The 15,908-nt window shown below is 36.2% G+C and overlaps 1 protein-coding gene across 1 annotated transcript in view; it reads right to left on the bottom strand.

The window, feature by feature from the left end:
• Nucleotides 1-15,732, bottom strand: part of LOC127639467 (gastrula zinc finger protein XlCGF26.1-like) — a 34,543-nt gene extending 18,811 nt beyond the window's left edge. Inside the window, exons 1-5 of the mRNA XM_052121519.1 lie at nt 15,415-15,732; nt 10,992-11,324; nt 7,326-7,712; nt 5,232-5,342; nt 3,599-3,652 (exon numbers count right to left, since the gene is read on the bottom strand). Of these exons, the coding sequence (XP_051977479.1) occupies nt 3,599-3,633 (35 nt within the window). The 5' untranslated portion in view covers nt 3,634-3,652; nt 5,232-5,342; nt 7,326-7,712; nt 10,992-11,324; nt 15,415-15,732. The remainder of the gene's footprint in view (nt 1-3,598; nt 3,653-5,231; nt 5,343-7,325; nt 7,713-10,991; nt 11,325-15,414) is intronic.
• Between the last annotated feature and the right edge of the window lie 176 nt (nt 15,733-15,908).

Here is a 15,908-nt window from a genome sequence, read left to right on the forward strand (position 1 = left end):
TAGTTAAAAAATCATACATTTTTTAGATTATGTCTCTCACAGTGGACATGCACCTCACGATGACAATTTCAGACCCCTCCATGATTTCTAAGTGGGAGAACTTGCAAAATAGCAGGGTGTTCAAATACTTATTTTCCTCACTGTATAATATATATATATATATATATATATATATATATATATATATATATATATATATATAATATTGATTATCACAAAAATACATTGACTCGTCCCTCCTTTACTTTAATAAAAGCACAAATGTGTGTTCCAGTGAGACACTTCCAATGCAAGTCAATGGGGTTTAATCAGTAAGCATTAAAATACTGTTTCACAATTATAGACACAAGACATAAACAATATGTGTGTTAACATGATTTTACTGTCATTAAATCACTTATTAACCGCATCTGTATGAAGATATAGACAATTTTACAATTTCGTTGCCATGACGATGTAACGTCAACAAACCCGAAAACCCTAAAATTACTGTAAAAATTACAATTTAAACAAGTTTACAGCTCCAATAATACACAAGCTTTAAAAGAAGAATTTATGCAAGTGCTTTTATACAATTATACACTTCTCATTTCTGTCTTTAAACTCTCCAAACATTGACCCCATTGACTTCCATTGTAAGTGTCTCACTGTAATCGTAATTTTTTATTTATTTATTTTTTTTTTTAAGAAAAGGAGGGATGAGTTGAAATACGTTTTTGTGATAATCAACATTATGCCACTGATGCTGTCGATTGAGTTGAACTTGTACTAAACCCGGAATATTCCTTTAACGTTCCCATTGACGAATCAAGAGGAAGAATTATTTGCATTATATTAAATAAAGCTTTTTTATTTATATTTACTGACCTCAGCATTCTCTTTCCAAATGATGCGATCATTTCAGATTTCATCAGAGCATATTTAATAAGACATATACCATTCTTGAAATATATATATATATATTTTTAAAAGACGCTTCTTTAAAAGTCTTTAGAATACATTTTAAATGCATAAACGCAATCCAATAATTATCTAATAATTGCTAAACAAATTGGAAAGTAAACTTGCATGTTATCTGTCAAAATCACATGTTTTTTAGCTATAGGACTCAACACAGCGCTTCAATGTGAAGCGTGTCAAGCTTCGAAGAATAGACTTAATTTGAGTGTAGTTACATAATAATATTGGTCAAAATGAAGATTTCTGGAGTACTTGTCTACCAGGTTATCTGGCGGTCACAAAAGAAGCGCACTATTAATCCTGCGTCCTAATTTAACATGTACAGTAGTAGAAGCTGCTCAGGGTGAGGAAGCAAACTCCAATGTCCTGAATGTCCTGAACTGTACGATGGGAAGTTTTCCATTTTTACAGTTTTTCCATCTTAGTCATTAATTTGGGTTCTCATCATCCCATTCCTGTGTTAGAATAGTCTAATAACATCAGACCCTGTTCTTGAAAACTAAATATCTCACAATGAATCTTATTAACCTCACAGTCAGAGCTGTCTTGAGACATTTCTTTGTTGTTTTCTTTCAGGTTTCAGTATAACGATTCAAATATGATTCAATGTTGCTTTATATTTGTGCTCAATTTATGTCAATGTGTGATTCATTTAAACGTAAGGTCAAAAGGCCAATCACAAGAGTTGATCATATAATATTAAGAGGATTTACTGCAGTTACTAAACATGTGGGGAGTATTACCACCATAGAAGACTTAAAGAGTCACGGTGTGTTTTATGATGACGATCCTGCTAAAACTACGTCATTTGTACAGATAATAATTGCACACATTTGTAAGTGAATCCAGCGATTCATTGACAATATATAGCAAATATAAACACTCCCCAGCCAAAGTCTTTGACTCTTTAATCGTCAAATTGGACTGATCTGTAAAGTGCCTGATTGAAAACACGTCTCCTTCGCTCCTTTTCTGTTCTAATAAAAATCAGCTCTAAAGATTGAAATCAATGAACACATATGAACCAACACAGATGCAAAACTAATTCCACACACACTTTTATTCATATTTATAGTCATGATACTCATACACATATGTGTTTTTGAAACAAAGCTAGCATGCCTTGCACGTTTACACAGCAGTGAAGAATGAATAACACAGCTCGCCCTCTTAACGGCAGTAAGATCATATACAACAGAGGCAAACATGTACTGACCTCTCATGGAAACTGAAATAAATGATGTGTTGTGAGGAGGTAAATATAGCTGCATAGATTCAGAACTTGAAAATATTTGGACAAATGTACATCAGTCCTCAATGCAAACCAGTACGAATGAATGCTCTGGCTCATAAACACATATTATTAATGATAGTTTGATATCTTCACAATGCATCATCATCATCATCATAAAGGAGTCCTTTTCATTCACTGCATTGAGTACGTTTGACTGGTAAATAAAATAAGTTCACTTTACTTAACTTTTCAAAGCGTTGTTTCCAGCATACACTGGGCTTGAATGATTAATGCACTTACATGGTTTCAAGTTCATTTATTAACGATCAAAAGAATTTAAATGTTCCCGCCGTCGTGTTTAATGCACCGCGTGTCTATCAGCAGTCATGTAAACGTCCCTGTGGACGGCTTCCCATATGACATCAAATGATTATACATGTTTTTAAAATGTACGATGTGCTAAGAATAATTAAACTTGACCAAATTTATTAAAGCACCAATTAAATCAGATTTAAAGTCAAAGTTACTGTATTAACTGAAATTCGATTTTACTTAATCTTATGCCATTACATTGAACATAGTAAAACTGTGGGCTACAATACAGTCCCGCTGACTTCAGATTATATTTAAGGCTTCACATTCAGATCATAAGACACAGAGACAGACAGATTTAACTCAAGTCAGATTGTGGCGTTTACAAACCCCCCACCAAAAATTCAAGATGCATGATTGTATAAATGTATACAATAAATCAAAAGCACAAAATGAACAAGAAAAGGTCAAATAAATGTAAAAAATCTGCTTCATTTAGCAGCTGACATGTGACTTACAAATGAGGAAAAACACCAGCAGTTTATCATAAAGGAGTCAAGAGCAACCAGACATCAAGTGTACCGGAATATGACAAATGATGCAACATGTCCAGAACAGTAAAGGATACATGACAGTGTCTGTATATATAGAGATATAGATATGTTCATGCATGCTAAAAGAAGTGTCTCTTTTGAAAATGTTGGCGTAGCAGCAGGTTAGAAGCTCGTTCCCAAGAAAGGCTCACAAAAACCAAAGCACTGCATGACACTGGTTTTAACATACAATGTAGTCTTATTTGTACAATCTTACAGGTAAGTAGTGTTAAAGCATTCACTGTCGTCTCGGAAATGCATGAGTTCTGACAGCACGGCCAAACATTCACATTTATCAGCTTTTATATGACGTTATGTAGAGTATATCCACATATCACATGCACATAAATCTACAATAAATGACATTATACATGTTCTTCCTCATGAAGTCAAGGCAAGATCATCAGTGTGAACTGCAACCTCATAATAAATGAAAACTGCCATTTTTATAGGCACATATATTTTTGAATTGGTCTCAAATGTTGATAGTCACACTTACTCCTTACTGGTGCTGTTGGATGTACCTTCATTCATAAAGGACTGTCTGTGGACACTGTAGGAAAACCCAGAATGATTATTACAGAGGAATACTTCTAATATGGCACCACACAGATATACAGAAAATTTCTGCAAACAATATGCCTGTCAATAGCTACTGTTGATTGGTTTTACTTTTTCAAATGGCCTATTACAACCCCTCAAAACACACAAATCATCCAATACATTGTGAATCACTCACAATTAAATCATTAATGATGCAAATCACAAAATCGAAATAAATTAACCAATGAATCAATGCATTTCTTTTATCATATGTTTCATTTATGCATTGTCTTATGCGTTCTAGCGCGAGCTTTGCGTCATCATTTATTATGATCGGCCCATGACTCAACCACACTGGGCATCACCTTTCAAACCCCATGCAGAACAAATGAACATACTATCCGATAATAGCACACAATACTTCACAATGCACCCAAAGAAACACAAAGGTCGCACTTACTCTTTCCCGTATCTGCTTCGCAACCATTTATCCCATTACACAAACACGTCAAGTGCACGATATAATTAACTATATTCGGGAAAGCACGCCATCAGCGGGGAAATACATCCAAAGAAACGATATTCTCTCATTCTGCTTGTTAAAGACGCTCAGCTTAGAGCAAGAAGAGGACGGGCATATTTTCTTCCGCTATGGAAGTGACGTGCCAGACAAAGGGACCCTCTGAAGGGCACTTTGAAGGGAGAACAATCACGATAGCCATACTGAAAGAATTAATTTAAGAATGAACCTTTTTGAGCCGCACCTTTCATTGCTCTTAAGCTTTTACAGTAGATTGTAAAGTCTTCGAAGCGATTACTGCAACACTTTTGTATGGAACGCACCCCATTATTTAAAGGGGTCCCGTTAAATCGTCACAAACTAAACATTGATTGTCTTCCTGAGGCTGTTTATACATTAGGTAGCTGAATAATATTATTCCTTGTTAATAAAAAAAATAAAATACATTTCTGTTTGTACCTTTACAATGAGTTTATAGTTTAGAATATCTCAATTGTTTGCACTGTAAATCTGTATGAGCAGTTAATACAAGTTAAACGCAGATTTAACAATAACATCAGACATCAACTTTACAGTTGGATGCAATATTACACCATAATTGCAATAAATTACACAGTGATATCAAATGCTTATCACAGGATTTTCCTTTCCCCGAATACTTTAAATGTTTTATTACTTTGTATTTGATCCCATTATAGTGTATTACAGACTATTCACAATGACAATTCTGTATTGAGCCATTTTGCAATATTCTTTTCTAATCTTTGAAAATGCATTATTACATCACAGTTAATCTCAAAACATTCTGTCAATAACGGAGTGATGGTGGTGTAGTGGGCTAAAGCACATAACTGGTAATCAGAAGGTTGCTGGTTGATACCCACAGTCACCACCATTGTGTCCTTGAGCATGACACTTAACTACAGTTTGCTCAGGGGGGATTGTCCCTGTAATAAGCTTTGGATAAAAGCATCTGCCAAATGCATAAATGTAAATGTAAATGCAATAAGAAGGTGTGGTTATAAAGAAACGTTGATATCTGACTTCTTTTCAACACTTTGGTACTTACATTTCTTGTATATAATGACCCCAGCCACAATAATCATGATGGTCACCAGTACTGCAAGCACTATAGTAGATGTTTTCCAGTGTGGATGTATATGGTCGGACTCTGTCATGGCTAAATAATAATAATAATAATAATATTAGAATTTATTTGCATAGCACCTTTCATACATAAAATGCAGCTCAATGTGCTTCACAGTTGCAAGTGTAAAAACTTAGATTTCAACAGGTCAAAGAAAGTCAAACAAATCATTGCAATACAATTGAAAGTACAGAGATAAAAAATAATTAATAAAATGATAATCAATAACAAAAAAACTATAATAGATCAAAATCAAAACCTAGTTACGTCTTCAAATGCTTTTTAAAAATGTAAAAGCTTGGTGCTTGTCTAAAATCAATTGGTCAAGTATTCCGGATTCAAAAGCAGCTTCACCGGATCTCTTAAGATTTACATTATGGTATGTAAGAAATTCAACGTTGGAAGACCTCAAACTGCGAGTTGTAAAGAAAGATCTGTAATTAGTTCAGTGTTACAGAAGCTAGTTTTACTCAGTATCTTTCCAAGATACAAGCTACACCAAAGATTATTTATAGTAGAGACGGGCCACTTCTATTCAAATAAATGGGAGAGATTGGAACGCCCAACGGTAGTCAATGGCCAACAGATGTAGAAAGGAAGTCCCGCCTTACTGGTAAAAGAGCCAATCACCTTTTAGATACAGACATTGCCTGTCAAGCAACTCATCAACGTCCATCAGCTACACAAGCCGAGAACATTTTGTTTTTTAGCGTAATAGGAGGTCAAGAATCACAGTTTACGATACCAGTGTTGTCAGATTTTACTGCTGATTTGAAATATGTTATTTGATTATAATCTTGTCCAACCGTTTTGGAGATTTTGGTATTTCTCCATTCAAGCAGATTGGAGCTGCACTGTCATGACTGGAACTAAACAAGAGGGCTCCAAAGATGACCTACAGTGGATTGACTTGCTAGAAACGATTTGGCTATACTCACAATTTTACGTAGTTAAACTACTACTGATGAAGTCCAAACCATTTTTCTAAACGACTTAACTGAAATGAACAGTCTGAAGGAACTACAACGATAGCAACTTCACATTTGAGCACTTCATTACAAGGCGGGAGGGAGGAGTTCTTTGAGCACTGCGGCCATAAATATGGGACGTATCAATTTTGGCAAAATATGAGTCGGTTGGCAAGGCAACCCTAGCCAAAACAAACAATCCGAACGATCCGATTCAGCTGAAATAGAGAAATGTCTTGGGAGAGTATGTTTAGTTACGCCTCTATTCACTTGAGTGCACTAAAACGTGAGAACGATGCGATCATATATATATATATATATATTTGTTTATACATTTACTCATTTTCATTTAATTGTAATTTTGTAACGAAACTAAACTAATCACACATAAAATATTAGTTTCTTTTTTATGTAATTTTGTTATAGATAATTTTATTCAATTGAATGGAATTTTGGATGCTACCAAATGTTGAATAAGTGTAGCTTCAATTCCAACTTTAATGAATATTAATTCATGGGAAACATCAGAAATGGTGTTATTTTATTTGTTGTTTTTTTTAATGGTTGTCGTGTAACGGGGCAGTTTGACATGTTGAAATGGGCACCTATAATCTCACCATCTCACCAACAGAGGTGGGTGTTTTACCCGTCCATAATTTCCCATTTTTAAATCAAATTTGCAGTTGAAATAATATTTGAAAGACGATTTATATTTTAAATATTTTAATTTAAGTAAATTTACAGAGTCACAAAGTACCTCCAGGGGTAACTCTATGTACGCTTGAGGACCTTGTTCGAGACCTTTACTAGGTTTAACTAAAAACATTTTGCACTCTTCCTTGTCTTGGTGACTCATTCTGGTCTTTAGAGGACCGATTTTGTGATTACATCCTTTAGATCTTTAGGACTCAAACTGATTGTTGGGCAATTAGATGACTGGGTAAACTATAAATGGAAAACGGGCAAATTCACACAATCTGGGAGAATTCTAGCACTATTTTTGACTCTTTTGTGAAAAAGTTTGAATTAAAAGACTTGATATACTCACCACTGACAGTAACATTGAATCTTTTGTATTTGGTTGCTCTATTATTAGTGATCTGTAGTATATAAACTCCAGAGTGTCCAGTTGTGGTCTTTGTGATGGTGAGATCTCCAGTTTCTTGGTTCAGCTGCAAGTGGTTTGTGAATATCTCACCAGCACCATCATCTAAAGTGATATCTTTGGTTTCCCCATCCATTTTAGCTATGGCAGCAGCATCGATATTACATGGGATATGATGAATGGCATTATAGACACATTTGTTTGTGGCTCGTCCAAAACTCCACAGTATCAAATCATCTTTCTTAATTGTTACATCAGTGGTTAAAGTGACAGGTTGTCCCTCCATCACTGACACTGGCTTCAGTTTATCACTTTCTGCATTAAACACCTCTGGAAAACAAACAGATACAGTTTCACAATGAATATGTTTACCACTGCTACATAATATTCATGTACAGTATATAGTGTTGAAAAGACTGGGTGATGGTTTGTAACACTTTTTACTCTTTAGAAATGTTACATTAGAAAGTTAAATAAGGAATGAGTCTATAAAAGGCTTTTGGCTTCAGTAAAAAACTTGTTTTGGCCTTAAATAATTTGACTTGCCGAATTAAATAAAAATAACAGCATATAAAGCATCCTGAGAAACTCTTTGGGTTAAAATCGACCTTTATTACACAACTGACCCAGCCTGAATGTATGCAAGAGCTGTTTTATTATGTTTCGTTGTTTGCCCATTAAGAGCTGAAAATACACAATTACAACATTATAATTTTAGGAGGACAGAATTCACAGTAATTATGCTAATGAAGATGAAGCCAACGTTTCTAAAAGCATTGCTAGAGAAACCAAACAATTGCATAATTGTACTTTTGACTTGAAACATTGTAGTTACTGAGATACAGCCCTTGTGACAACTGCGTCATGTAACATCTAGACATCTTTCTTCTTTTTGCATGTAGATGGTACATTTGCATAATGATTACAAACCAATCTGAACACCGAAATGTTAAAGGGAGGTCACATGATCAACAGCACAATCACATTAAACTTGGAGAGGGGTTTTGCTGAAGGGCATTGGAAATAAACTGGAAGGAATTTAATTTGAGATCCCATTTTATTGGATTTAAACTATTATATCTTCCCTGTGATGATAAAGTTACCATGGACCAGCCATGTGGGTGACAGCTAATCCATATAATATTAATGAGCTGCATTGAGAATTTTTTTTTTTTTACATTATCCATTTTATAGAGGGCTTTTTGAGTTACAGAACATGGAAATGTGAATTACTTTCATCAACATAAAACAAATTAGACCAACAATATTCCCATAAATGTTGTTCCATTTAGCCTAATAGAGTTGTGCGGACAAAGTTTAATATTTAATTATGTAGGGGGGCCTGGGTAGCTCAGCGAGTATTGACGCTGACTACATTTACATTTATGCATTTGGCAGACGCTTATATCCAAAGCGACTTTCAGTGCCCTTATTACAGGGACAATCCCCCCGGAGCAACCTGGAGTTAAGTGCCTTACTCAAGGACACAATGGTGGTGGCTGTGGGGCTCGAACCAGCAACCTTCTGAGTACCAATGTATTATTACAGTGCACTTATTACAGGGACAATCCCCCCGGAGCAACCTGGAGTTAAGTGTCTTACTCAAGGACACAATGGTGGTGGCTGTGGGGATCGAACCACCACTTATAGCCAACTACGACTACAGCCCCTGGAGTCGCAAGTTCGAATCCACAGCCAGCTGTGTGACTCCATCCAGGTCTCCTTAGCAACCAAATTCTCCCGGTTGCTAAGGAGGGTAGAGTCACATGGGGTAACCTCCTAGTGGTCGCTATAATGTGGTTCTCGCTCTCAGTGGAGCGTGTGCTGAGTGACTCCAGCCAGGTCTCCTTAGCAACCAAATTGGCCCGGTTGCTAGGGAGGGTAGAGTCACATGGGGTAACCTCCTAGTGGTCGCTATAATGTGGTTCTCTCTCTCAGTGGAGCGTGTGGTGAGTGACTCCAGCCAGGTCTACTAAGCCATTGGTTCCCAACCTGGGGTCCGCGCCCCCCTCAGGGGGGCGCCAGAGTTCACAGGGGGGGCGCGGGAGCGGATATGCTTTGAGGTGAATAAAGATCCATAAAATGTTCCACTAATAATTTTATATAAAAATATTTTTTCAAAGTTTTTAAAAAAAATCATATGCTTACAATGCTAAGATAAGGCAGTCAAAAATGATCTCTTATATAAAATAATTATTTACTTTTTGCGCGCACACCGTCACTTGCCCAATGTGCTTGTTGTCATAGTAACGGCAAAATCAAAAGGAAAATGGCAGAGAAATGTAAATGAGGTGAGTCTTCATCAGAGGCGAAGAAAAAGTTAAGACACTATGACAAAACCTACATAAATTTTGGTTTTATTGAAGGCCAAGACAAGTCTCGGCCAGAATGTGTCTTTTGTGGTGAAAAACTGGCAAACGACAGCATGAAACCAAGCAAGATGAAAAGACACCAGGAAACGAAGCACCCAGAGACAATCGGCAAAGATAAGGACTTCTTAAGAGAGAAAAAAAGAGATGGCTCTGTCAAAAAAATCGACAGACATCAGAAAAGTATTCGAAAGAGCAGGTAGTGATTTACAGAAGGCCACTAAATTTTCCTTTGAGTGTTCGCTGTTGATTGCCAAGGCAAAAAAGCCGCATAATATTGGAGAGGAGTTAATCAAACCCGCCTGCATTAAAATAGTGGAGGGACTATGTGGCTAGGCATGTAATAAAATGTCATTAAAAACTTAAAACTAAATTTAGTTACTATATACAGTGTGTGTTTATGTGCAAAGCATTAATATATATATATATATATATATATATATATATATATATATATATATATATATATATATGGGGAGTCACGGATCGTTAAATATGTACATAGGGGGGGCCCCCAAGGAAAAAGGTTGGGAACCACTGTACTAAGCAACCAAATTGTACCAGTTGCTAAGGAGGGTAGAGTCACATGGGGTAACCTCCTAGTGGTCGCTTTAATGTGGTTCTCGCTCTCACTGGAGCACATGGTAAGTTGTGCGTGGATGCTGCGGAGAATAGCGTGAAGCCTCCACACGCGCTAAATCTCCGCGGTAACGCGCTGATTTTTTTCTTTGGACTAATGCGCACTCACACACACAAACACACACACAGAAAAAGAGGCTCATTTCTTACTCTGTCAAATAAGCCCGAAAGATTTAAGAACCAAGTCATTTTATAATTATTTGAAAAGACAGTTTCGTCAGATAATCTTTCCTTTAATGGCCCTTAATTGCATTTGAACCCTTCAAAATAAATTCTTGACATACTATCCCCGATTGCACATGCTCATCACCCAGACGTCCATTTGACTTACTTGCGATACATATGTAAGACGTATGTCAATAAGACATTCAGCAGATGTTTATTATTTAGACTGTTTGTAAATCTGATCTTTATAAGATGTGAAGCTGATGCTTTCCAGATGACAAGATCTAAAACAGACATCTCAGAGATGTACGTGTGCTATCTGGGTATAATTAACCCAGATAAACTACCCAATATTATTTAGACTATAGCTTTGAAATAGCTCAGATTGCTGATTTGAATATGATCATTACTACATCCAAAGACTTGAGCAACTCACCAATTACAGACACATTGAAATTATTGTATGAGGTTCCACTTTCGCTTCTGATCATCGCTTTATAGATTCCAGAGTGGTTGATTCTGATATTCCGGATGATGAGAGATCCCGTGTCATAGTTCAGCGTCAGTCTGTTTCTGAATATCCCATCATCATCATCATATACATTTTTTTCATTGGTTTCCTTATTCATTTTTGCTATAATGTTTTCTCCAAGCATCCACACAATTTTACCATCTTTCGGTAGTGTATCAGCACAAATGTTTAGAGTGACAGGATCTCCCTCCATCACTGTCAATGTTTTCATTTTACCTGTCTCGATACCAAACACACCTGAAAAACATTGAGGGACAGTTAATCTATCAGATAGTTATCTGGCATCACACTCACAAAGCAGAACGCATACTCTAGATTCAACCGATATCCTTTTGGCTAGGGATGGGCACAAGCTCTCGAGTACTCAGATACTCGACGTGGCAGCAATGACCAATCAAGAAAACGATGATCGATGTTGATCATGCATGATGTGACTTTTCACTTCATTCGAAATCCAGTGACAATAACCTGACAACATAATGCAAACGAGTAAAAGAGAGATCTTATTTTTAATTTTGAGATTGATTACCTTATGGTTTTGAAGGGTACATTGATTATCAGAGACGTCTCATAGCAACCAAACTGATATACGATGCTGCAATGCTATCGTTACAATAATCAAAACAAAGAGAGCGTAATTAGCCGAAGTTTTGAACAACCGTCTCTGCACCTGTTCGCTAAACACGCTTAATTATCTTATAATGTAAGAAGTTTGACTCGTTAATGGATATTATTTATTCAAATTAAATCATTATTTTATGGTGTGGAATCTGGCCAAAAAGCATATTTAGGCACCTTTTTGTGGCCCATTCTGCATTACACGGTGGCCCATTTCAGCTTATCCCGTTTCGTGACCGGGCCATTTCACGGCCAGGTGCTTCCGATGGCCAGTCCGCCACTGCACACCCCCCCGCATCTTGGCGAAATGGGAGTTGAAGATTTACAAACGAGTTTCCAAGTTGGAAGTCCGACATTAAGTGTCATTCCGTTGCACTTTCCCCAGTTGAAAGGTGGAAATTCAGACTCTACGGGTTGAATGGAACGCTTCATGAATCATCACAGCAACAACAATATGGAGCATCGTGGCTTTCCCACAGGAGCTAACACTTGGGGACACATACACCAGGCACGTGTGGCAGTGGACTCAACGTGCAGCGAGGGTTTCAAACAGCAGCTAAATGGAGCAGAATGCAGAAAACTGAACTTCAGCTTGAAACGCATATTAAAAACACGATGGTTATGGCGTCTCCTCTTAAGCCAACTGCGATTTGAAAATAGACTCTTCAGTCAGTCACTAAAAAACTGGTGTGCGCTTACTAAGATTACTACAGTAACCCGAGGGAAGAACAGAAAGACGCGCATTGTGCACATTCTTACAATGAGTCGGGCAGCGAATCTTCACATAATGACAAAGTATGATGCATTATATTTTGATTATACCACCTTTTATAACGTATTATTTAATAACAGCCTCTAATACTGAATAGATGATACACTGGAACAAGACGCAATGCAGCAGACAAAGACGTTTGTCAGACCTGTTATTATATATACCGTTATGTCGTCGATGAGTACTCGAGTGGACAAAATGGCCAAAATGCCCATCCCTAAGTTTAATTCATTCATTAACTAAATGTGACTATGAAATGTGGAAAACTGACTCATGAACATACTTTATAAACAGATGAATAGTCTACAGACAAGGGCGTAGATTTGGTGGGGTTGCAGCGTGAAGCATTTACCCATGTTTCCATTGATCATGGTTGTACTTGCTTGTTTTGATTATTGGGGGTTACCTCCCTCCATGGGGGCGGCTGTGGCTCAGTTGGTAGAGCGGGTCGGCCACTAATCGCAGGGTTGGCGGTTTGAATCCCGGCCCACACGACTCCACATGCCGAAGTGTCCTTGGGCAAGACACTGAACCCCAAGTTGCTCCCAATGGCAGGCTAGCGCCTTACATAGCAGCTCTGCCGCCATTGGTGTATGAATGTGTGTGTGAATGGGTGAATGAGACACAGTGTAAAGCGCTTTGAATACCGTTAAGGTTAAAAAGGCGCTATATAAGTGCAGACTATCCCCCCGTACTTAACGCCTCTGCCTGCAGAGTTGGTTAACAAACTCACTGAAAAGTATGTATTGATTAAAATTAGGGCTGTCGATTTAACGTGTTAATTCAGTGCGATTCATTTTATTAAAAACAATGCGTTAAAAAAATTAATGCATTTAATCGCAATGCCCCCCGGACCATAATAAGGAAGATTCCTGAGAAATGCTTGTAGTACCACCTGTTTACTCCAGGGGGCAGTAAGTGAAACTTCAGCTGTGTGAGCAACACACAGTTTATACAGTGAACAAACACTTCAGCAGAACACAAACATGTGTTACATTCTTCCATTCAAAACACTTGAAGGAGCGCAGATGCGAACTAAGTGATCTCAAGATGTGTTTAAAGATTGAGTATTAAACTATATTTAACTTGAAACAGAGAACTAAACATTTTATGTGTATGATGCAACACACCCGAGACGTAACACAAGCATGTCTGACGCAGGCTGTGGCTGGATTGAGATGGTGCAAAATTTGGAAGTTACCCATAAATATTTAATCACGAATAAATTCAAAGGAATTTCCTTCAAACTTATTTATAAGTACTACCTCACTAGTTATTTTCTTGTAGAGAGATTTAATTGTGATTTTTTTTTGTCTGCAGGCGGAAACATTTTTTCATTTATTTTGGAGTTGTCCCGACTCGACTTTTCTTTGCTCTGATTTCTGCAAGATTGTTAGAGATCAAATTATTCCCAGCTTTCAACTTTGTTCTGAAAATGTTTTATTTGTTTTTGTTTAGTTATGACATGTCTCTTCATAAGGATTATTATTTGATTAATGTTCTGCTTTTGTTGGCAAAGTTTAGTATTCATAAATGAATAATGGTGGTTATAAACCATTAGTTTTAATTTTTAATTCAGAGGTTCAGCAACACCAAAGAACAATTTCCAATTTGAGTAACAAGAAATCTGTAAAGTGTATTGAAATATGTAAACAATTTGCTATTTTTATTTAAACAGTTTATTTATTTTCCTTTTTGCTGTTTTTTGTTTTAATATACCTCTTGGCTCTGATGTAAAAGTTTTGTAAGGATTAATAATAAAACAAATGTAATTGACGGTCCTTAAACAAGACCTCATAATAAATCTCTGATTGATAAAGTCACTTGTGTAATGGATTGCTGTGAACTGTGTGTCAATGATTGACTTATGATCAATAATATGGTAATAAACAATACATTGTATCTAAAGCCACTTTTTGTCTTATTAATGATTAACTCTTCTGCACAAGACTGTAACGCATTTTAATTATCTTAATATTTTTTATATATACATAATTTTTAAATATTTAAATATAACTATGTATAATTATATATTGATATAAATATGTATAATCATTATATATTGAATTATTATCACTATGTGACAATAAAGGACTACTACTACTATTGTTATATGAGGGGCTTTCTCAGCAAATATTTTTATATGCGATTAATCGCGATTAATTAATCAGGACACCATGTAATTAACTTAATTAAAAATTGTAATCGATTGACAGCCCAAATTAAAATGTTTACAAAAATCATGACTGCTAACTATTAAAATTGTTTATTTTTATAGGTGCACTCAGTACTTGTCTTGTTTGTTATCTTGAATTTATAGTGACACCTAGTGGCGTGGATGCATCATCATAAATATTTGTATAATTTTCAGTTACAGATGACATTGTAGTAATTCGCCATTCACAGTCAGCCATGGTTAAATTAATACACGAGTTGAAGTATCCAATAACAGGATGGTTACTGAGATTAAGTGAGTGGCATTCGGCTGATCATGTGATTCAACCATGGCAGCCCCCATATGGGGACCCTCTCCATGTAGAATAAAACAGCTTTTCTAAAGTTACTGATATGACTGGAGTCTTTATTTTAATATGAGTGCTCATGATTTTATAAATGTTTCAAAGTTACAAAACTTTTTTTTAAGAGGAGAAAATACAGAGTGCACCTTTAAAACCCGTTTTAACGGATAATATGCAAATCTAACCCTAAACAAACCGGATTTGACGCCATGCCTGCGTACACTGAACAGGCTTTTTACTGCAAAGGTGTGTGTGCGGATTACACAAATAAACACATTGACAGTTTTTTTACACATGATTCAAGGATTAACCGTGCATTTAAAACCGCATGAGTCATATAACCGTTTACGCTTCCAATGAAGTGTAACGTGACTCTAAAACCGAAAGTATTGAATAAATAAATAATTTAAGCACTTACCATTCACGAACATTGAGGGAAAAATTAGGAGAAATATGTTCTTCATGTTGGTGTAGATTTCAGTAAAATCGGAGTCCAAGAAAATATCTTATTTACAGATTAAAAATTAACCTCAGGTGTGTAAATCGTTTCTGAACGGCACCCAGAACATCAACGACAGACAGATTACTGACAAAACAAATCAAAGACCGATACAGCAGCTTTAAACCGAATTATATTAATAGTGATTTGAAATAAAGATATCTTAGCTGCCGAAAAATAAATCAATAAATGTGTTTTGAAGGAAGAGCAAGGAAGGGCAGAACATCTGCATGTCAAGAAATCAGATCTCAATGGCGCCGCCTAACGGTGGATGAACGCAACAGCGCCTCCAACCATATTACAGTATGTTGATTCGTTATAAATTAAATAGGACTTTTATTACAATATTAAATTCCTTAACGTTACAGTTTCTTCTAATTCACATACTGGGAATGTTTAAAAATGTTTTTCAA

This window comes from Xyrauchen texanus, chromosome 48 (genome assembly GCF_025860055.1).
Source record: "Xyrauchen texanus isolate HMW12.3.18 chromosome 48, RBS_HiC_50CHRs, whole genome shotgun sequence".
Classification (NCBI taxonomy): Eukaryota; Metazoa; Chordata; class Actinopteri; order Cypriniformes; family Catostomidae; genus Xyrauchen; species Xyrauchen texanus.